At 47.2% G+C, this 21,618-nt stretch overlaps 3 protein-coding genes across 5 annotated transcripts; 2 read left to right on the forward strand and 1 right to left on the reverse strand.

The window, feature by feature from the left end:
• The first annotated feature begins 897 nt into the window (after positions 1-897).
• eif4a3 (eukaryotic translation initiation factor 4A3) lies at positions 898-6,790 on the forward strand. Its single transcript, XM_014978058.2, has 12 exons — positions 898-1,162; positions 2,032-2,104; positions 2,176-2,242; positions 2,320-2,382; positions 2,461-2,593; positions 2,663-2,743; positions 2,966-3,107; positions 4,881-5,019; positions 5,994-6,109; positions 6,201-6,308; positions 6,417-6,544; positions 6,631-6,790. The coding sequence occupies exons 1-12, from the start codon at positions 1,009-1,011 to the stop codon at positions 6,645-6,647; spliced, it is 1,221 nt and encodes a 406-aa protein (XP_014833544.1). The 5' UTR covers positions 898-1,008; the 3' UTR covers positions 6,648-6,790.
• Positions 6,791-6,894: 104 nt separating this feature from the next.
• Positions 6,895-12,388, reverse strand: soul4 (heme-binding protein soul4). 3 transcript variants are annotated; one of them, XM_088007055.1, is made up of 6 exons: positions 12,265-12,388; positions 8,188-8,359; positions 8,003-8,088; positions 7,792-7,933; positions 7,540-7,723; positions 6,895-7,473 (listed from the first exon to the last, which is right to left on the reverse strand). In XM_088007055.1, the coding sequence occupies exons 2-6, from the start codon at positions 8,339-8,341 to the stop codon at positions 7,296-7,298; spliced, it is 744 nt and encodes a 247-aa protein (XP_087863181.1). In that variant the 5' UTR covers positions 8,342-8,359; positions 12,265-12,388; the 3' UTR covers positions 6,895-7,295. The 3 variants fall into 3 exon arrangements, with proteins under 3 accessions (XP_087863181.1, XP_014833545.2, XP_087863183.1); XM_014978059.2 differs by lacking the exon at positions 12,265-12,388 and adding an exon at positions 9,047-9,165; XM_088007057.1 differs by lacking the exon at positions 12,265-12,388 and adding an exon at positions 8,444-9,009.
• Positions 12,389-18,825: 6,437 nt separating this feature from the next.
• LOC106911284 (transmembrane protein 178A-like) lies at positions 18,826-20,597 on the forward strand. The gene is made up of 3 exons (XM_088007740.1): positions 18,826-19,315; positions 20,213-20,326; positions 20,578-20,597. Exons 1-3 carry the CDS (start codon positions 18,826-18,828, stop codon positions 20,595-20,597), a joined length of 624 nt encoding a protein of 207 aa, XP_087863866.1.
• Positions 20,598-21,618: the final 1,021 nt, after the last annotated feature.

Here is a 21,618-nt window from a genome sequence, read left to right on the forward strand (position 1 = left end):
CCAAGATAAATCCTTCACAGCAAAAATATTTCTCTGCACCTTTCACTATAATTTATATTTTTTCAGTTTTCTGCTTCACTTGATCAGTGCAGTTAATAACATAACCCATGAATAAAATAAATGTATCCATTGTGATCTCCATTCCTGACATTGTTCTTTGATTGGACTAGAAGACGTTCTTTTTTCTTGAACACTTGTTGCTGCCTCTGCATAATAAACGTTTTTAACTACTTTCAGCTGTTGTATTTCTGCTGCCTTTTCCTTGCTTCACAACCTCCATATGCTACATTATGCTGACCACCTCAGTTACATTTCAACTGAACATTCATCATATTGATGATCTTCACCACATTTAGCACATCTTTGCTGCAATGTGACCATACCTCTGACACTTGAAACAGCGCAAAGGATATAAAGTCTAACAGAAAAACTCATGAAACCAATTTTTATCTTCCTAAATGTGTTTCTAGAGATATGGTAACTTTTGGAGTGTTATTAAAAAACAAAACAATAGAACTCTGCTGTAACCTAATATTTTGTTTGGGAAAATTCTTTATTCATAAACAAAGAGTGCTGAGATCATCCCCAGTTTTTAACATTTTTTAATCTGAGTTCCAGTTATATTTGAAATCTCTGAAATGTATTGAGTCATATGAATACCTGACTGAATTATTAATGGAATTGCCCACCGATGTATGTTAATCCTAACATATGAATCCCCTTGTTGCTATTTTAGTTATTTTATTATTTATTTTATTTTATTTTTTTCAATATTACCTTGTATTCCATTTCTAAATCTGCCTTTACTATGTTGCACTGTTGTAATTGCCTTACTCGTTTGTATTTACATTGTTTAAATAAAGTTTTTTAAAAATAGCCTGCTTACGTCCCTTATATACGTCATCTAGGCGACACGTGGGCTAGTGTTAGCAGTTAGTTGAGCGTTGTGACGGGTCGTCTTTTAACCTGATTCACCGAATTTCAGCCGAAGCAGAAACCCGCATATCGATGGCTGCTGCCGGGGTACAGGGCAGGAAGAGGCTCCTAAAGGAGGAGGACATGACTAAGGTGGAGTTTGAGACCAGCGAGGAGGTGGATGTTACCCCCACCTTCGACACGATGGGTCTCCGGGAGGACCTGCTCCGCGGGATATACGCCTACGGTACGATCGGGGCTGGTCTGCGGCCTACTGTGGAGTTAGCTCGGGATGCTAATGCTAAGGTTCTTTTTCTGGTGAAATTGGTCAACCTGCAGGAAACCGAACCTCTAGGAACCGGATTAAAGACGGATGAACCGCAGATATTCTGGTGGAAGGAAAAGTTATTAATTTGTGCGGACTTTTTGCGGAGGAGGGTGGGTCGGAGAAACCCGCTCCACTAACATCGCGGTTCGGACAAAACGCGGTCATGGGAGAACAGGGGCTGCTTCTACCGATAACCAGGGACCGACTCCCGGTAGCATGTTGGGACCAGCGTTGCTGCTGTGAAATTGGCAGAAATTTCAACGGAGTCTGGCGGGAACACCGCAGTACTAACGGACGGAGGCAGGCCAGGGGTCCCGGTACAGCTAGCATCAGGACGCTGGGAGCTAACGCTGCGTTCAGCTGTTTCTGGTTCAAAGGAGGAAAACTGGTGGAGTTTGTTTGTTTTGGTGCTAACTAGCGTTAGCAGCGACAGAATATTTACTGTCCAGATGTTAAATGATGCTAAAGCACGGTGTGGACCAGAGACTGGACCTAACTGGTTCCACTCCTGGTTCTGGTTCCAGTCTTGGTTCTGGTTCTAGTCTTGATCCTGATTCTAGTTCTGGTTTTGGTTCTAGTCTTGGTTCTTGTTCTGGTTCTAGTCTTGGTTCTGGTTCTAGTCTTGGTTCCGGTTCTAGTTCTCGTCTTGGTTCTGGTACTGGTTCTAGTCTTGGTTTCGGTTCTGGTCCTCGTCTTGGTTCTGGTTCTGGTTCTAGTCTTGGTTCTGGTTCTAGTCTTGGTTTCGGTTCTGGTTCTGGTCCTGGTTCTGACCCGGTTCTGTGTTCCAGGCTTCGAGAAGCCGTCGGCCATCCAGCAGAGAGCCATCAAGCAGATCATCAAAGGCCGTGATGTCATCGCTCAGTAAGACGCCCAGCTCATCACCGGCGCCGCCCGTCGTCATGGTGACTAACGCTGCTCTCCGCTCTGTGCAGGTCTCAGTCTGGGACGGGGAAAACCGCCACCTTCTGCATCTCTGTGCTGCAGTGTTTGGACATCCAGGTCAGTGGCCCGATTCCGACCCGATTCTGCTTTGGTTCTGTTTCGACCCAGTTCCGACCTCTTTGCTCTCTCTGCAGGTGAGGGAGACCCAAGCTCTGATCCTGGCTCCGACTCGGGAGCTGGCGGGACAGATCCAGAAGGTAGGTCCGCCTCTTCCGTCCTCCAGGTGAGTGTTGTCTGTGACGCACTCTGATTGGCCGGTGGTCTCACCTGTGCAGGTGCTGCTGGCGCTGGGCGACTACATGAACGTCCAGTGCCACTCCTGCATCGGTGGCACCAACGTGGGCGAGGACATCAGGAAGCTGGACTACGGGCAGCACGTGGTGGCCGGCACGCCGGGACGCGTCTTCGGTGAGTCTGGGAGCAGGCGGAGCTTTGGCCGAGGCCCCGCCCCCTCTGACCCCTCACCTGTTCCTGCAGATATGATCCGGCGCCGCAGCTTGAGAACCCGAGCCATCAAGATGCTGGTTCTGGACGAAGCCGATGAGATGCTGAACAAAGGTGGGTGAGGGAGAACAGTTGGCACGCTAACTGAGGCTGTCCCTCCATGCTAACCCATGTTAAAGGTGGCTGTCCCTCCATGCTAACCCCATGCTAACTGAGGCTGTCCCTCCATGCTAACCCATGTTAAAGGTGGCTGTCCCTACAATTAACATGGCCTAGCAAGTTAACAGCAGCTAGCCTCTCTATGCTAATCCATGCTAACGGCGGCTGTCCCGGCAGGGTTCAAGGAGCAGATCTACGATGTGTACCGCTACCTGCCTCCTGCCACCCAGGTGGTTCTGATCAGCGCCACGCTGCCTCACGAGATCCTGGAGATGACCAATAAGTTCATGACCGACCCGATTCGGATCCTGGTCAAGCGGTGAGTCTGAAACTGGGCCAGTTCTGATGATTTGGCACTAGAACTTTGGGTCCAGACAGGAAACAGAAAAAATTGTTGCAAAAAACTATTGCAGCTGGGTCATTACTGAACCAGAATGCAGACCAGCACTGGGTCAGAACTGGTTCTGGTCCAGTTGGAGCCTGTAGATGTGCGAAGCGGGTTAAATGAATGAAAACAATAAGTTGGCTCCTGCCTTTCCTCCTGCGTCGTTTCAGGTGGTAAAGTGAATCGATTCTGTTTCTCTCAGTTTGCAGATTATTTTTCTGCTCCAGGTTTGGTGGTTCAACCCTGTGGTCTTAAGAGGCGGGGTCATTAAATCCCAAAAGATTTTTACTGCACGCTTTTATCCCCCGCTGACCTCAAGACGATCAAACCAGAACCGGGTCCAGATGATTGGTGTTTTTGGACCTGCCTTTGTAACGAGCTCTGAGCTGCGCTGCTATCTGCTGCGATGGCGGCCGCTCCATCAACGTGGCGGTTAGCTGGGAAATCTGGGTTGCATATAGGGCTGTTGTAAACAAATATTTTAGTAATCGAGTAATCTATCGATTATTCTTACGATTAATCGAGTAATCGGATAAAAAAAATTATAAAATGAAATATTGGTAAATCTGGCATAATACCGGTGTTACTATCAGATATCAATATCAGTCCAATTTTTCATATTTGAGCATCCCTAACAGTTGCTTTTTTGTAGTTTAGAAAACTAACCTGTAACAATAATAGCTCACTTTCTAAGTTAACCAGAAGAAAAGTTATAGAAAAATCTGAAATTATATTGAATTTAATAACAAAGAGGAAGGCTCACAAATATGCTTATAAAAATGTCTACAATCCAGCTTTTAGTTTATGTATTCATCTTCAGTGAGTTTAATAGATTAATTAAACTCACCTTGCCACCTAACCTGTCACGCTTTGGGTTTGAAAATACGGGAAATGCCGCCTGGAGTGGGAGGAGAGGGCGAATGAACGAACGTAAGATAGGGTGGAGGGGAGGAAATAGACCAGCGGACTGACGAACCGTTAGACCGGGGGACGAACACGGGGGGAAGCAATACGGGATATTTACGACACCTTCACTGGTCACACTCAGAAACTCATCTACCAGCCATGTACGATGCGCTCCGCCACCCGTTTCTTCTGACCGGGATATGAAATTTATTGTGCGGTTCGTCGGTAAAGCTACATTTACACGGTAAGCATCAGCTACTCAGCCGCCCGCCCTGTTCAGTCTATCCGCTCACCTCAGCGCTCTTCCCGCCGTTCGCTTTCAACCAGCAGCCCCGGAGGAGAAATGCTGCCGTACTCCAGGCATTCCCCCAGTCATTTTAAGGATGCTTATTGGTTCCCCAAAAACGATAAAAAGTCGGGCATTATCATCAATCCATAAAATCCCCACGGGCCAATCTTGAAGATTGGACTTTATGCCGCTGAGACTTAGCTTTTGTCAACAACTCAGAGGCGGAAGTGAGAGCTCCGCGCAACGCAAATGAAGTCCCGGCCGGAACACGGTGCGCTAACTAATAAAACATAAATTAACGAAGCTTCGAGGCAGGTAAATTTTCCTCGAGGAATTTTAGTAATCGAGGTACTCGAATCATTCGAGGAATCGTTTCAGCCCTAGTTGCATATTCCTACTGCTGAACCAGAACCAGTTCCAGCTCCTCTGATTCTGGAACAAACTGAGAACCTGAGATTATCAGAACCTGCTTGTTCTGTTGGACATGGACTGACCCAGCCTCTTTCCCCCAGTGATGAGCTGACCCTGGAGGGCATCAAGCAGTTCTTCGTCGCCGTGGAGAGAGAGGAGTGGAAGTTCGACACCCTGTGTGACCTTTACGACACGCTGACCATCACACAGGCCGTCATCTTCTGCAACACCAAGAGGAAGGTCAGACACACTGCTGCTGTTGTTTAGTGACCAGAGAGCAAAGAGAATTTCACGGAGGCAGAGGCTGAAACATTTCTGGTTGCCACGGAGACCTACCCCACATTTCTGTTTACATCCAGAAATTGGGCTCATTAAGACTTTTGTTTACCTTCCCATCCGTAACAGCAGAGCCGCTAGCAGAGCGACTATTTAATCAGTATTATTTATTTTATATTAATACTATTTAATATTTAATATTATTTAAATCAGATCTCCGCAGTACAGCAAAAAATGACACTAAAAAAACGGACAAAAAAAAACACTTTTTCCTCACTGTATGTAGACTACACTACGCACAGTCACGTCGCCATAGCAACTGACGCCATTAAAAAAACACTCAAACATTTCTACACAAAGAACAGAACATTCAGTCTGTTGGGTTTATTTTTTCAGGCTTGATGTTTATTTTGTAATTGTGGTAGATTAGCTACTGCTGCTATTATCTAAGCTAACAGTGGTGGATTAGCTACTGCTGCTATTATCTAAGCTAACAGTGGTGGATTAGCTACTGCTGCTATTATCTAAGCTAACAGTGGTGGATTAGCTACTGCTGCTATTATCTAAGCTAACACTGTGATAGATTAGCTAATTAGTAAAATTTTTAACCAAATTCCTTAGCATATCTACACGTTGTGTCAAAGTCAAGCTAGCATAACTGAGCTACTTCCCTCTCCCTCGATATTTTTTCTTAAAAGTTTTTCCTGACCTTGTGATCTACTTATCATAGCGTAGGAAAGTGCTGCATCCCGTTGATTTGATATTTAGCTAAAACCAATGCTAATCATCGTTAGCCAGCAGCTTTTTGCACGTCTAACCTCACGCTGCATCGGATCTGTGGAATACTAATGAAGCGCCCCCTGTGGGCTATCGTGGCATACAGCATCAGTATGGACCAAAGCCTGATGGGAAATGTAGTTAGCGTGTTTCTGCTGCAGGTGGACTGGCTGACGGAGAAGATGAGGGAGGCAAACTTCACCGTGTCGTCGATGCACGGAGACATGCCACAGAAAGAGAGAGAGTCTATCATGAAGGAGTTCAGGTCTGGCGCCAGGTGAGACTGGGAGGAGACTGGGGGAGAATGAGGCAGACAGGGGGAGACTGGTAGACCTGTCCCCACTGACCCGTGTCCCCCGTGTCCCCAGCCGGGTCCTGATCTCCACAGACGTGTGGGCGCGTGGTCTGGACGTCCCCCAGGTGTCGCTAATCATCAACTACGACCTGCCCAACAACCGAGAGCTCTACATCCACAGGTAGGCCGCGGCGCAGCGACCCCTTGGGCAAAACATTATGCCTGCTGCAGAACAGGTCTGAGGTTCTGACCGGTTCTGATTAGTCATGTGGCCTGTTGTCTCTCCCAGGATTGGCCGTTCGGGTCGATACGGCAGGAAGGGCGTGGCCATCAACTTTGTGAAAAACGACGACATCCGGATCCTGCGGGACATCGAGCAGTACTACTCGACCCAAATCGACGAGATGCCCATGAATGGTACCGGCCCGTTTCCATAGCAACACTGATGGCTCTGCTCCCATCGGCTGTTTCCACATTAATACCTTCTCTGGTTTTCTCTGTAGTGGCGGACCTGATCTGACCTGATGACGTCACAGCCCCGCCCCTTCCTGTTTACTTCTCATCGGTCCCTCAGATGCTTCCTGTTTTACCTGTTTTACCTGTCCAGGTGACGTTCACTGTTGGACGTCAGCTGTTTTTGTAAATAAATTTGCTTTGGTTTCATGTGTTTTGCTGATATCCTGTTTCCATGGAAATGCTCCACAGCTGGTGTGGGTGAGCAGCAGCGCCCCCTGACTGCAGGTAGAGGAACTCAACATACAGCCAAATTTGTTGAAATATTTTTAAATGAAAAAGGAAAAAAAACAAAATTCAGATTTCATGAACAGACATTGAATGCATCAGAGAGGCGGAGCTCTGTGGATCAAGCTCCGCCTCCCAAGATTTTAACACTTAAAAATAAAAACTTGAGTACAGGAAGTAATGTGCCGCTAGCAGGAAGTGATGCCATTGTGTTGGAGGGACTTGGAACCCAACATCAATCAGGAAGTGACTTCACTATATTGGAGAAAAGGAGGTGATGTCAGACTGTCTGGGAGAAGGAAGTTAAAGCTGCTTCCAGCAGCAACCAATCAGATGAAATTTCCCGTACGTGAGAGCCAATGACAAGCAACGGTTTACAAAAGAGTGTTCTGATTGGTCCATCGACAAGGTGAGCTCTGGGCGGAGCCTACTGCTCTCTGCGGATGAACCAGATCTCGTTGCGGCGCTGCGGCGCTCCAGGATTGTCGTACACTGCGACCATGTAGCGGTCGCCGTGGACGATGGGGTCACCGGGGTCGAGCAGCTCTCGCAGGACGCGTATTTGCCAGCCCACCGTCTGCTCCGTGGTCGTCCCGTAAAACGTCCTGCACATAATCAGAGAGTCAGGGGCGGGTCAGATGACGTCCCGCAGCAGAAGGGGCGGGGCTTACCTGGCAATCACTCTGATTGGCTCCCGGTAGGTGACGCTGATGTCTGGGTCGAGGGAGCTCGGCGCGCTACTCTGGAACTCTGAGGGAAGGAAGAATGCCGTCTCCACACTCTTCTCAAACGTCTCGCCGTCCTCCATCACCTGGACGCTGCTGACCACAGGTACGGTCATGCCCAGGTAGCGCCCTGCGACCACAGAGACGCTGTGATGTCATCGCGTGCGCCAGCTGACAGGTATGAAGGCGGGGCCTCACCTGCAGAGTTCTCCTTGCAGATGAAGCGCATCAGCTTCATGAAGGCGAGGGAGATGCTCTGTTCGTACAGATCCTCGCCGCGCCGTGCGCTCACCCAGAACCCGGCCGGGTACCGCCGCTCCTCATACAGAACCTCGCCCATCTGGACACACAAAGGCCGTCACCACGGCAACAGCTACACAGAACCAGGGGTTCCCGTTACGGTCTGTACCTTCTCATGGCGGGAGATCAGGACGAAGGGCAGCGGCTCCCTCTGCTGGCGGTTCCGGGTCATTTCCTGGATCGGCCCTGTCATTTCTGGAACAGAGAGAAAACAGGCCTCTGATTGGATGAGTGTTTGGCCCCGCCCCCTCAGCAGGCCTCTGATTGGAGGTGCGTGTGGCCCCGCCCCCTCACCTGCAGGGACAGACACCTGGTGGGTGCTGGCCACCGCCTGCCAGTGGCTCAGCAGGCCGTCCTCGTCCCCCATTGGCTCGACGTTGTCGGTGATGTCATCGTCCAGCTGCTCGTCGTCCAATCCCTCCAGGTCATCCAGTGAGATCAAAGCCATGACGGCAGCGCACCGGACCTGCGGACCGCACAGAACCAGAAGCATCAGAGTAGGTGACCCGGAGCAGCCAATCAGATCCCTCCACCTGCTGCAGTACGTCACCTGACCAGCAGGGGGCGCCACGCGACCGCCCAGGACCAGAACCAGAACCTCTGGGTTCTGTGAGCCGTCACATCATATCCCTTTGGACCCAAACTTTTGGATCGGTTCTGTTGAACGGACCGGTCAGAACCTTTTGAGTTCTGACCGGTCACAATAATCTGTGACGTCACGAGCTATGAAACGCTCTTCACTCTAAATCGCTCTGACGTCACACTCTGACCTTTAATGTGATCCCCCTCCCCGGCTTGAACCGGTTCTGACCCGGCACCGAAGTTTCGGCCCAGACAGGTTTACTATGTCAGCACAAAACCTGAACCGGACCAGGTTCGGTTCAGCCGGACTGGATCGAAACAGAAAGTAGGTCACGAACGGAACGGGTCCAAACAGAACCAAACTCGCTGCGAACTCCGCTCAGTGATGGTTCCGAGATTCTGCTGCCCCTCCTTATTCTACAGGCTGACAGAGCCGGTCCAAATCCGAATGGAACCGAACCGGAGCGGGTTCTGTACAGATTAGCTCTGTTAGCAGCAGGTTCGGACCACCGGCAGCACCGAAACCCAAACCGGACCGCTGCTGAGCCCGGCACTGGGCAGGTTGGCTTACCGGGTTCTGGTCGCACCTGTTCCTCAGGTGAGTTCGGAGCTCTGACAGTCCAAACAGTTCAGAAGCTTCTCTGCTTCCGGCTGCTGGTCTGCGCCAAGACTTTCACAATAAAAGCCTGAGGTCAGCAGCTGAGTTTAGAACTGATCTGAGTCGAACCGAACCGCGTGACCCGTTTATAGACATGACGTCATATCATAGCAACAGTAATAAAGACTTTAATCATGTTTTTATTTTTACTGTTTACTGCTCAGAACCAGAACTTTCTCTGGGTTCTGCAGGTCAAACCGAACTGCGTTCTAAGTTCTGCTGTTTAGAACTCCAGAAGCGGTTCTGCAGAGACAACAGAACCGAATCGGAACCTAACGACAACAAGCTGCGGGTAATTTTTCATCATCTTGGATCACTAATAATGAATAATTAAGCAGCTCAGCTCCTCCTCTCTGCAGCCCGACTTTGCAGAACCAGAACCGATCCAGAACTGGTTCTGTTAGGGCTTCAGACATTGTCAGCTGATTTTTTTGTTTGGTCTTTGGACCTTTATTTCTCCAGAACCTTTAACGGGTCAGAAGCTCTACTGAATCCATCTGGTTCTGTTACAGAAAACTTCAGTTTGGGTCGACCAGAACCAGAGGGAAGTCCTGCCTGCAGAAGAACCTGGTGCTATATAACCCTGCAGAACCCTGGTGGTCGGGTTGGAACTGGTTCCGGTTCTGCCTGCTCATCTCTAGATGATCATGATTGGACCTGTTTCCCTCTGGACTGGGTACACCAGAACCAGGAGTTCTCAGGTTCTGACCCGGCTGACATTCATCATCTGGAATATTTAGATGAAAACTGAAGCTGGAGGGAAATTGAAAGTTCTGGTTCTGGACTGGTTCTAACCCATAATACAGCTGCTTAAACCCATTTAGTTGCTGTGATGGTTCTGGAAGCCCAGGAGACGTCTGCAGGTTCTGGTTCTGTTGGACCAGAGGTGGTGTTCATGCTGGGTTCTGGTTCTGATTCTAAATGGTCAGAAGGAGCAACATCAGTCAGAACCGGTCCAGATCCTGGTTCAGTTTCTCATCTGTGGCTTCAGAACCCGTAAGAGTCCCTGCAGGTACCAGAGAGCAGGTCGGACCCGATCCAATTAGGCGGTGACTCCGCCCCCTTTTGGTGGGAGGAGCTTCCCCTGGAGGTGCTGCTGCTTTGGGTCCAAACAGAACCGGGTTTCAGTTCAGAACCTCAGCTTGAAATCAGTAAAATCACTGAACGTGACTTTCCTGCATTGTAAATGTTTATTTTTGATGCAGTTATCGGTTATTATCAGTTATTATCGGTTATTATCAGATATTATTAGTTATTATCAGTTATTATTGGTTATTATCAGTTATTATCAGCTATTAGTTATTATCAGTTATTAATTATTACTCACTACCAAGTTGGACTTGTTGGTGTCGGACTCCAGCACTCTCATTTGAACTCTAATTTTTAGATCTCAGTTTTTTAAACCAAGCTGTCACTCACAACATGGCGGTGTCCGCTTCTCTGCGCTGCTGTTTTTATAACCTGTTGCCATGGTAGCACTCTTCTGGCTGTTGACCTTGATGCAGTTCAGATCTGAACAGCATCAGCAGAACCGGGCACTCTGAGCGCGCTCAGTTGGCTCAGCACTGCCACTTCCTATCACAGGTGATCGATAATATCCTCATTATCAGTAATCAGCTGCAGAAACGCTTCTGGTGTCGACAGTACCCACTCCTCTTTGCATTTACACAAGTCACCATGGCAACCATCCGGATCCACTGTGACCGGCCACATTAACGTCATCCTTGAGACATGGGAGACTTTTACTTTGAAAGTGCCATAGGAAGTTGCCTCACCTGGTGGCTCCAGCTTAGTGACATAGGCATGAATACGTAGACGCCTCATGAGGCGCTTCGGCCCGTTGCTGCGATACGTAACAGCGTCCGCCATATTGAATGTGGCATATGTGCCAGTAAATGGACCGAACTTCACAAAGTGCCGTTCGACGAAGTATTTTAAATTAATTCCTGTCATTGACACATTTTCTCACACACATTAATATATTTGGCAATCCAAGAAATGACTAAAGAGAGTTTCTAACTTTTGATGTGATTATTTAATTGTTTTGGGGTATTTCTCCATGCCTAGGTGGGCCCCATGTGGGGGGAAAGGAGGGCTGATATATGGGTCCCACATAGGTTTGTCCGCAGGTTCCATGATGGCCCCACATGGGTTTGTCCATGTAGGCCCATGTAGGGCAAACCCACATGGGCCTACATGTGGGTTGATATATGGGACCCATATATCAGCCCTCCTTTCCTCCCACATGGGGCCCACCTAGGCATGCTGGCAGGGGAGCACAATGTTTTTATTTGATAGAAAGTATTCTGATAATTTTCATATTAACATTGATGAACACACTTTTACAGTGTTTTATTAAAGAACATATTTACATAATTCCATAATTTAATGTACATTTTAACGTTTCAAGACAAGAAACAGATAATTTTCTTGTATTTATTTTTTAATACATTATAGAGAAATGACTTTTGATTTATAAATCAGTCATTGTCAAACATTAAACTACATATTTTCTTACTTTTTTCCAGAGAAAAATATTTATTACTGTATACATCAACTCTGCTATTGACAGCAAAGAGTGAAAATAATTCTAACAGATTGAGATATTTAAAAATACACAAAGTGAAAGAATAAAACATTTATTTGTTATACTGGGAGCACTGGTCACAGGCTTCAGTCTGCTGGTCTCACTGGGAGAACTCAATGACTTCTGAGACGTCCTGGTTCTCAGGCTGAAGCCGAGGATAAAAGAGAAATGATCCAAAAGTGAAAATACATATATGTTTCCTTCACCTTCATAACAAGCCATTTTCAGCATGTTGGGCTCTGACTCGTAGCATCTTTATAGCTAAATACCGACATGGAGAAGCTGAGCTGGAAACAGACTGAAGAGCAGCAGCTCCAGCTCTGATCCTGACTGATCTTTCCTCACTAAATCCTCTGGTTTCTAATGAACTTCTCCTCTAACAGCGGTTTCTCATCAGCTCTCATTAGAAAACAGTGTGAAAACGTTAGCTGCTATGCTAACAATCAGCGGTTATTTCGGGCCAATTTAGCTACATAGGAAATATTTCTCGGTTGTTTAGAAGCGAGTTTCTGGCTGCAAAGTAATTCTGATCTTTCATCCTTACCTGGGGAAGGTGATGGTGAATCCAGTTTGTTTCGTAAAACGGTTGAAACACACAGAACAGGACTGAAGGAGCTCCGATCTGCTGGCCACATACAAGATGGCGGACGCTGTTACCTACGACTCAGCGCTCAGTGAGGCGTCTAGTATTCATGTCTATGCTTAGTGACCTCCATCCTTCTGCTTCGTCACCATGTCACACCTCTGGGGGGAGGGAACATCCTGGACTGGGTGCACACACACACACACACACACACACACACACTGCATAGACATTCCCCCCCATCAGCTCTCCTCCAAGGTGATCTGGACCCGCGGGTCGATTTGAGCTGATGGAGCTTCGGGATGATGATCAATATCTGCTGTGGGGAGGAAGAGGAGGAGGAGGAAGAGCTGACAGGAGGCAGCAGCTTCTGTCCCGGTGGAACCTGAGCTACTCTGGTTCCTGAGGTGGAGGTTCTGGGTTGACTGGGTGGAGTTGGATGTTAAAGGATCCACAATTATTTCTAATCAACTTTATTTGGGAAATATTTACTGTAGATGTAAAAATAATACAATAATAAAGCTGTAGGTTATTTAGATGTAGAGCTCTATATGAACTTTTTGTTTTTTTTGCTGGCCAGCTTCTTTTAATTTTTTTTTTTACCAAGGACCCTGAAAGGATTCCTTACGATCTAAATGTTTTTTCTTTTGTTAGTTTTCCAAGAAAACTGTATGACGAAGTTGGATGTGTTTCAGTCCAGTAACTTGTAATAAACATAACTGGTTGATACTAAACTGCTATCTGAACCCGAGTAAATTCTGTTCTTTGGTTACATTAGCAAAGTTTTTTATTTTGAAAAATTAAAGACTTCTTCCTCCATTCAACTTCTTTCAAGCTAACAAGTGCAGCTAATATAACTGGTCCACTGTCCTGCACGAGAGATGAATTAATGTCATTTAAGTACATCTAACATAGACCAGCCCTAACCCTACCGGCATGCAGCATGCTGTGGGGAGTCAAACCCGGACCGGAGTCTCATGACTGTTCTACCAATTGTGACCAGGAGGGGGAGATTCTTTTAAAAGTTAAACAAGATGCACCAGAACACAAACTGAATCATACACAATATTTTTATTAACAATTCTCTTAAAACACTTCAAACAGTGGAACAAATAGTCATGTCCAGTTCCAGATGCCCTCCAACAGGGCCAGGGAGAAACGCCCCGTCCAAACAAACGATACAAGACAGCAGAGCCTCCGAAGCGCCGCAGCTCCAAAACACAATCAGCTGCCAAGGAGTGGAAACAGGGTTGTGGAAAGTGCCTCCACTGTATGTGATGATTTGCTCAGTGAGAGGTCTGATGTTGTGTGTGGGTGGGTGAGACGCGTGGCAGCCGTCCTCCGGTCTAAAGGGGGCGCTGTGTGCTGAAACCGGCACGCTTGAGGAGCGAGTGGGAGACGGTATGTGAGGCGGAGTGAGTGTAGACGACTTAAGAAAAGTCTGCAGCTTTCACCTGTTAGCTGGAGCTATTAAAAGTTAACCGGGAGTTAACCCCGAAGTAGACTTCACTTCGGCCCTGGAGGAAGACCTCCCCTGTGTCTTCAGACCACGGTCAGCAGGCTGAGCAGGAACGGTTAACCGCAGCATAACCCGGGAGGGAGCCGGTCAGCAGGCGAGGACTGGATGGAAGCAACAACCTCCAGCCGCAGCCGGTAACACCAGCAGAGCGACGGATCTCAGACGAGCCGATCAAGAACACAAGCCAACAAGTAGCAGCAGTGGGAGAAACAGACACACACACCTTGCAGCGACCTGCCCAACTATAACAGCCTCTGCCCCGCCCACCTGCCCCGCCCACCAATCAACGCTGCGCAGAGGAGGAGGGTGGAGCCCCATCCCACCACACAATCAAACAGGTTCTTTCACAAAACAATATTATATTATTTATTAGGCCTGTCCACAATGCCCAGTGGTCAAATGATGACATCACTTAAGCCACGCCCCCTGCTAACAGGAAGTGTCAGGTTTTACTGTAAATGGTCTCTGACCCTTTTCATCTAATCAGAATGAAACTGTCCAGACACAGAAGACATGTTGGTGTGACAGGATTTCCAACCTTGACCAGTTTCGGTGGAGCGGGTGGGCATCCAGGATGCCGGGGCTCCAGGACCCCCTGTTGACACCACTGGAGTAAACGCTGGCTGAACCATGTGGGCGTGGCAGAATCCCCTCACCATACGGTTGTCTCTAAATCATACATGAATCATCTGATTTACACCAAACTGGAGATGTATGACCTTTGTTCACCTCTAAAGAGGCCAATGCTATTATATTGGAATTTGGCTCAAGGGCGCCCCCTACATTGATCCAAAAGTCATCACCAGTCCAGACAAGGTTGCTTTCAGGTTTAATTATTCTGTGTTTTAATTTTTATTATCTTGTTTATGTTTTTACTGCAGACCTTCTTATGAGTCTGGAATAAAGAGATGATGATGATGATGATGATGAATACAGCTGATCTTGGGGGCTAGGGGCGCTGCTGCCCTGGGCGAGCCACCGCTCTGTCCTCTGCTGGACATTTTCAGTCGTGTCCAGGGGCCGTAAAGGGGGGAAAAGTTAGGACCATTCCAAGGCCCCTCGACCGACAGGAGTCACCCCACAAAATAGTTTGGTTTTTTTTTGTTTGTTTTATAGAAATAGAAAAAATTGGGGGCCCTGTCGACTACAAAATTAATCATATAATGTTTTTACATTTGTTTTTAGTAATAAAAATTAAATGCTCCCCTCCCAAACTAAAAAGCACATATCCGTATTTGCCCTGAACCCCCCTATCTGCGTTAAATGGTTCCTTCCTGCTTGGAGCTTCACCGTGACTGTGGCAGTTACTATGCTAGTCAGGTTTTCAAAAAAATACAAAAGTGTCTATTTGTAACCCAGTTTTTATCCAAGACAGGTGAGTAGACTGTGTGAGATTATCAACCCCGCATAGTTTAGCATAGTTAGCTTAGCTACAGACTACTGTTGGCCTCCATAGCATTTAATGAATTAAAGAAAAGAAATGCCAAGATATTCATATATTTAACTCTTCCCTGTGCCTTTTACCACTTAACAACAGATGAGTCAGTCAGCAGCAGCTCTAACCACATACCAGCATAAACCCTCTTCCTCCCCGTCCCAGTGAAAAAGGTGAGCAACACTGTGTTCAATGACAAGCTAGTTAGCATCGTTCCAGGGAATCTATAGGGATTTCGCTGTCTTTGCTCTTTTTACAATTACACAACAAAAACAATATATTTATTACTGACAGAAGTTCAAACAAACTTTATAAAATGATAATAAAAAAGAGCCTCCTGTCTGGACAGCAGCCAGTCCACACAGTTTTACCTTGACTTGCTTTTAAAGTACAGGTATCTGTTACCACGTCCCTCCTGACCCGTCCTCTCCTGAGTGAAATTAAAGCTGCAGTGTGTAACTTTTATAAAAAATATATATTTTTACATATTTGTTAAAACTGTCATTCTGTTGTGAGGGTACGGTATGAGAGATAATCTGTTAAAATCTGTTTCCTCTGCCTTCTGCCAGTGCTAGAAACAACCAATCAGAGACAGGAGAGTTTTAGTGCTGTCAATCACAATCTCATGGTGCTGCTCATCCCTATGCTGCAGCTAGCATAGCCTGTTGTGAATGCTCAGTCTAGTTAGCATAGCTACCAGTGACGGCAGATAAACGATTTTCCTGTAACAATAAGTTGTTTCTCCACCATTAGCACATTTAGCAGTGAGTGAATGAGGATAATTGACAGCGCTAAGACCCTCCTCCTGCTTCTGATTGGTTGTTTTTGGTTAGAACGTTGCATTCCTTTAGCTAGCAGTAGCAGCTCAGGTGGAGGAGATTGATTTTTTTCACAGATTATCTGTCATAGCAAACTGTCACAACATGGTGACAGCTTTAACAAATGTGGAGAAAACAGATTTTTATTAAAGTTATACTGCAGCTTGAATAAAATGCATCTACATAGCATTTTTTGAGAAGTCTGGATTGCTTCATGTATATTTTGCATGTGGCTGGTGACTTCAGCAATTTAAAAAATGAAATCACCCTATTTGCATACAGCATGGGGACTGTTGCATCTAAAATTCATTAGCAGTAAATATTGTGCTAGTATCAAAGAAAGCAAGGCATTTTCAAGCCTTTAAAATTTGACGTTTTTTTGGGTCAAACTGACACAAGAAATTGTGACAGCAGGGGGCCTCCAATTTATTTTTTTGTCATGGGTCCCAAGATTTCTGGCGGCGCCCCTGAGTCCAGTGGAGCTTCTTCCTTTCAAAGCCTTCTGCTTTTAGTAACTTCCTGTTTTATTTTGGAAACTGTGGGGTTTTCTCCTCACTTCCTGTTCCTGAGGCTCCTGTCAGTTCTGTTTTATCTGGTTGGGTTTGGGGGGAGGTGTTGAGTTACAGGAAGCAGCAGAGGCCAGCAGGGACGCTCCTGAATTATTGATCGCTTTCATAGCTTTTATTTTCTTCCTGGGACGACGGCAGCAGCATTCACCTGAGATTTCCCAGGAGGCCTCAGTCACCAGGTCGCCACGGAAACAAGATAAAGCTGACAAAGACGAAGATGAGTCCAGTCGAAGCACATGACCCTGACTCTCTCCAACAGGAAAACACACCCCGACCCCCGACCCTCCCACCCGCTAATCCCCCCCATTGATCTGCAGACTCAGCACTAATCTGGAGTTTCCTTCACAAATGAATTTCAAAATAAAACCACTGGATTATATCACCTGCTCATTAAGGTGCCTGTGGTAACCATATTTATCTCTGAGCCAAATATTTAGATTTGACACTAATTCGCTTGCTGATAACCGGAAGTGTACCACCAAAATAAAAGCTGGGTCTTCATAAACCATCATGTCTCAGATCATCGTCGTTCAGCTGAAAAAAGAACGAGTCGAGATGCTTCAGCATCTCACCACCAGGACTTATGGAGAAGTTGGCCCAGCCTTTATTTTGAAAGTCCCCCTCCCTCTCACCTATCTCAAAGTAAATTTCCATTTTGGCTAAACATTTAGCTCTGGGATAACTGAATAGTTTGGAGCTGAATATTTAGCTATCAATCAAATGTAATTTGTAGATCACATTTCAGCAACACGTCGTTTCAAAGAGCTTTAAAAACAGAACAAAGAATCGAAACATTACATTTAGTCCCATCGATAAATTATTAAACCGTTTTAGGGTTAGGGTTTAAAGGAGCTCAGGGTTTCGGTTGTTTTCCAGTTTTCAGGAACTTTGTTCTAGATCTGTGGTGCATAGAAGCTGAATGCTGCTTCTCCATGTTTGGTTCTGATGCAGAACCAGAACCAGCAGGTTGATCCAGCAGCAGATTTTTACTCCGTTCAGCGATTTATAAACGACCAGTGAAGGAATGTAGAACCGGGTGGTGTAGATCTGGACCTTCCTGGTCATCTACACATTTCTCTGATCTCTGTTCAGTTATGGATGGGGTCAAAGGTCACCAGGTGACATAACGTGGAGCTGTGTATCGTCTGCGTCGCCATGGTAACTGATCTTGCTTCCTGCTGTATCCTGAGCCAGTGGGAGTTTATAGATATTGAATCAGAGGATGGAGCCTTGGGGAACCCCACATGTGACCTCTGACCTCTTGATGAAACGTTTCCTGTTGAAACAGAAATGCCAGTTCTTCAGGTCGGACTGGAAACACTGGAGTTCTGGACTGGAGAGTCTGACCCAGTTCTCCAGTCGGTTCAGTAACATGATCAGAACCAGAACCAGTTCTGTAGTTCTTCCACCGTCTGTGTTTATATGGATAAACTAGGCCTTTGACTAGGCTGTTCTCAGTTCTGTGGTAACCATGGAAACCAGGTCACTGGAAGCAGCTGCAGGTTGGAGATCCAGACTGATTCTACCAGATTTGGTACCTGCTGCTTCTGAAACACCTGACCAGGTGAGATGATTTATAATTTCTTCTAGGGTTTATAATTAAATAGTTGAAATTGGGTTTATGTTGGATAAACATTGGTGCTGGATTAGGGTGGATGTTGAGATTAATTCTCTAATTTCTAAAAAGATATCTCTAACTGGGATTATTGCTCTGACTTAAACACATATTTAGTCTGAAACTTTATAAATGAATCCAGCAGGGCGGCGCTGTCTCTGAAAATATGACTTTGTTTTTTCCTCTTTAAAGAATTAAATAATCTGAATAATCCAGATTAACTGAACATGATGATACTTAATCAGAGGGACTCTCGGTTCTGTTGGACTGGACTCACAACCAGCAGGTGGTTAGAACCTGTTGATGACGTCAAACGTTGTTGTTGCAGCATCACCTGGACAGGTGTAGGTCAAAGTTCACTTCGGTTCTTTGATGCCAGCAGGAAGGGAGTCACTGGAAGTTTCTAGAACAATAATGACGTTGGAATTTTATTGTGAAGGGCCGGCTTCCGGTGCAGCAGCCCACCTGCACGCACCTTGACGCAGCTCAGAGGCCAGTCGGCATGACAACGCGCTCTCCAGGGCAAACCGGGAACAGCTGATGGAGGAGGAGGATGGCAGCTCAGCATGTCCAGTAACGGAACCCGCGCAGAAAGCAGAACCGCCGCCGGTTCGGTCCAGCTCCCGGCCATGGAGAGAGCGCGGCCCATCACGGTGAAGGTGTCCGCGGTGAGCCTGGCGCTCAGCTCGCTGTCCCTGCTGCTGCTGGTCACCGCCATCTCCACCGACCACTGGTACCAGACCGACACCCGCAGGCACAAGCAGAACTGCGACGGTTCCGACTCCAACGACCAGAAGAACCGGGAGATGCCCATCTACCACCTGCCGCTGGTGGACACCGGCGGCGCCGCGGCCCGGCAGCGCGACGTGGCGCTGATGAAGCCCGTGCATGTGGGCAGCAGAGAGGAGGAGCTGCTGGAGAACTGGCGGGCCATCCTGGGGATGGGCATCCTGGAGACGGAGTGCGGCAGGCCGCTGTTCTCCACGCACTCCGGCCTCTGGAGGAAGTGCTACTTCAAGGGACTGGACCCGGACATCGACAAGCTGATCGACCGGGGTGCGTGAACCACACACACACACACACACACACACTGATAAATGCACCACGGATGAAGGATGGATGGGAATGGTTAATCACGTGATCTGCTGCTGCGGATGTTCCGTTCAGACACCTGAGCTTCCTGAAGCTGTGACCCCCTGATGACATCACAGGAGGTGATAGAACAGAAAGCTGAGGACGTCAAAGGTCACCTGATGATGTCATGAGCTCATTAATGTGTGTGTTGAAATTGAACTGGAGTGAGAAGGAGCTCAGTTTGGACTCAACCCAATACCTGCTGGTACCAGTGAACTGGGAGGACTGGTGGGACTGGCAATCTGTCCTTGGTGTCAGCAGTTGAGAGCTGGTTCTGGATCTTCTGGTTCTGGTTCTGCTGGTTCTGGACCCACTACCTGCAGCTTTTCTCCAGCCTCCTGCTGTGGCCAGTATTTCCCTAGAAGTTCCTCTGGTTGGATGGGTTGTTCTGGTTCTGGATCCGATCCCGGTCAAACTCCTGTAGAACATTTTGAAGAACATCCAGCCCACAGAGCGGTCCAGACGCAGGTTCCAGAACCATCTGGGTTCCAGTTCCAGTCCAGGTGTTGAAGACGTGCAGCTGGATAATGCTGAGCTCTGACCCGATCCAACAGTGGCGGGCCAGGACGGATCAGAACCAGGGTTCTGCTGACCTGAGACCAGCAGACTGGGTCCTACCAAACGCTCTGACCCGCTCCGGAACTGGCAGAACCAGAACCACAGATTACATCAGCCTCCATTGGTCACGTTAGAGCCACGCCGCATCACGCATTTCCCATGATGCACCAGGAACTCTGACCCTGAAGGTTGACAGGTTATCAGGGAGCTTCTGCCGGTTGATGAAACCATCACAGGTGTGTCTCACCTGTGTGTCTGCAGGTATCGCAGATCGCTGCACGGCTGTGAAGTACCACTTCTCTCAGCCAATCAGATTAAGGAACATCCCTCTGAACCTGACCAGGACCATCCAGCAGGACGAGTGGCACCTGCTGCGTAAGCACACACACACACACACACACACACACACACACACACACACACACACACACACACACACACACACACACACACACACACGTCTGTTTCTCCTGTAGGTTCCTCTGGGTTCCTGTAGGTTCCTGTAGGTTCCTGTAGGTTCCTCTGGGTTCCTGTAGGCTCCTGTAGGTTCCTGTAGGCTCCTGTAGGTTCCTCTGGGTTCCTGTAGGCTCCTGTAGGTTCCTGTAGGTTCCTCTGGGTTCCTGTAGGTTCCTCTGGGTTCCTGTAGGCTCCTGTAGGTTCCTGTAGGCTCCTGTAGGTTCCTCTGGGTTCCTGTAGGCTCCTGTAGGTTCCTGTAGGTTCCTCTGGGTTCCTGTAGGCTCCTGTAGGCTCCTGTAGGGGTGGTTGGCAAAGTTACAGTAAAATGTGTTTTTTTTGTGTGTGTTTTCAAGCTGCACCATCAAAAATGACAAATAAGTAGCAATGAATAATAAAAATGTTTTTCTCTGTAAACAACCTGTTGAGACCCATAGAAGTCAAACTGAGATTCAAATGTTGCTTACATATGTTTGGCCCCCAAAGTCTTGGTCAGAACCAATAATATCTATAATTCCCAAAGAATCAAAAACCATAAATTGCTCGTCCTACAGACCAATAAGTTTGCTCTGCTGTGATTTAAACATTTTAAATAGAATACTGGAAAATCGAATTCAAAAATGTATCCACACAATAATTAAACCAGACCAAACAGGGTTTATATCAGGTCGTTTAGGGATAAATTAGGAGAACCTTAAATGTGATCTCTGTGGCGAGACAAAAGCAGGATCCTGCAATGCTTCTCAGCCTTGATGCTGAGAAGGCATTTGATAGGGTGGACAGGCATTATCTGAAGCACACACTGGAAAAAATGGGATTTCGTAGAGATTTTATCAAGTGGATTAGTGTGTATATTCTGGACCCACATCCAAAGTACGGGTGAATGGACACTCCTCAAGGAAATTTGGTTTAAAAAGAGGAACTAGGCAGGGATGTCCCCTTTCACCTCTATTAGTATCGAGCCCCTGGCAGAAAGGATACGGTCAGACCTGAGCATTCGTGGAGTAACAGCAGGAGGAGTCACCCATAAAATCTCATTGTATGCAGATGACATGATTCTGTATATTTCTAACCCTTTGAGCTCAACCCCCAGTCATAAGTCTAGCTTAAAAGAGTTTGGAGAAATCTCAGGCTATAAAATTAATGAAACCAAGTCTGAAGCTATGATGTTGGTGGGCAAATGGCCTGCAGGCTTAGATAAAGAGGTCACTTTT

Source organism: Poecilia mexicana, unplaced genomic scaffold, assembly GCF_051168715.1.
Source record: "Poecilia mexicana isolate PSO_F unplaced genomic scaffold, ASM5116871v1 scaffold_1, whole genome shotgun sequence".
NCBI classification, from domain to species: domain Eukaryota; kingdom Metazoa; phylum Chordata; class Actinopteri; order Cyprinodontiformes; family Poeciliidae; genus Poecilia; species Poecilia mexicana.

Bases quoted from the DNA above. Each gene is read 5' to 3' on its own strand.
- LOC106911284 (XM_088007740.1), top strand. From the start codon at position 18,826: ATGTCCAGTAACGGAACCCGCGCAGAAAGCAGAACCGCCGCCGGTTCG. The intron at 19,316-20,212 runs GTGCGTGAACCA...GTGTGTCTGCAG, and splicing joins CGACAAGCTGATCGACCGGG to GTATCGCAGATCGCTGCACG. The intron at 20,327-20,577 runs GTAAGCACACAC...GGGTTCCTGTAG, and splicing joins GGACGAGTGGCACCTGCTGC to GTTCCTCTGGGTTCCTGTAG.
- soul4 (XM_088007055.1), bottom strand. From the start codon at position 8,341: ATGGCTTTGATCTCACTGGATGACCTGGAGGGATTGGACGACGAGCAG. The intron at 8,089-8,187 runs GTGAGGGGGCGG...TCTCTGTTCCAG, and splicing joins CCAGGTGTCTGTCCCTGCAG to AAATGACAGGGCCGATCCAG. The intron at 7,724-7,791 runs GTGAGGCCCCGC...CTGTGGTCGCAG, and splicing joins CTGCAAGGAGAACTCTGCAG to GGCGCTACCTGGGCATGACC.
- eif4a3 (XM_014978058.2), top strand. From the start codon at position 1,009: ATGGCTGCTGCCGGGGTACAGGGCAGGAAGAGGCTCCTAAAGGAGGAG. The intron at 2,105-2,175 runs GTAAGACGCCCA...CGCTCTGTGCAG, and splicing joins GGCCGTGATGTCATCGCTCA to GTCTCAGTCTGGGACGGGGA. The intron at 2,383-2,460 runs GTAGGTCCGCCT...TCACCTGTGCAG, and splicing joins TGGCGGGACAGATCCAGAAG to GTGCTGCTGGCGCTGGGCGA.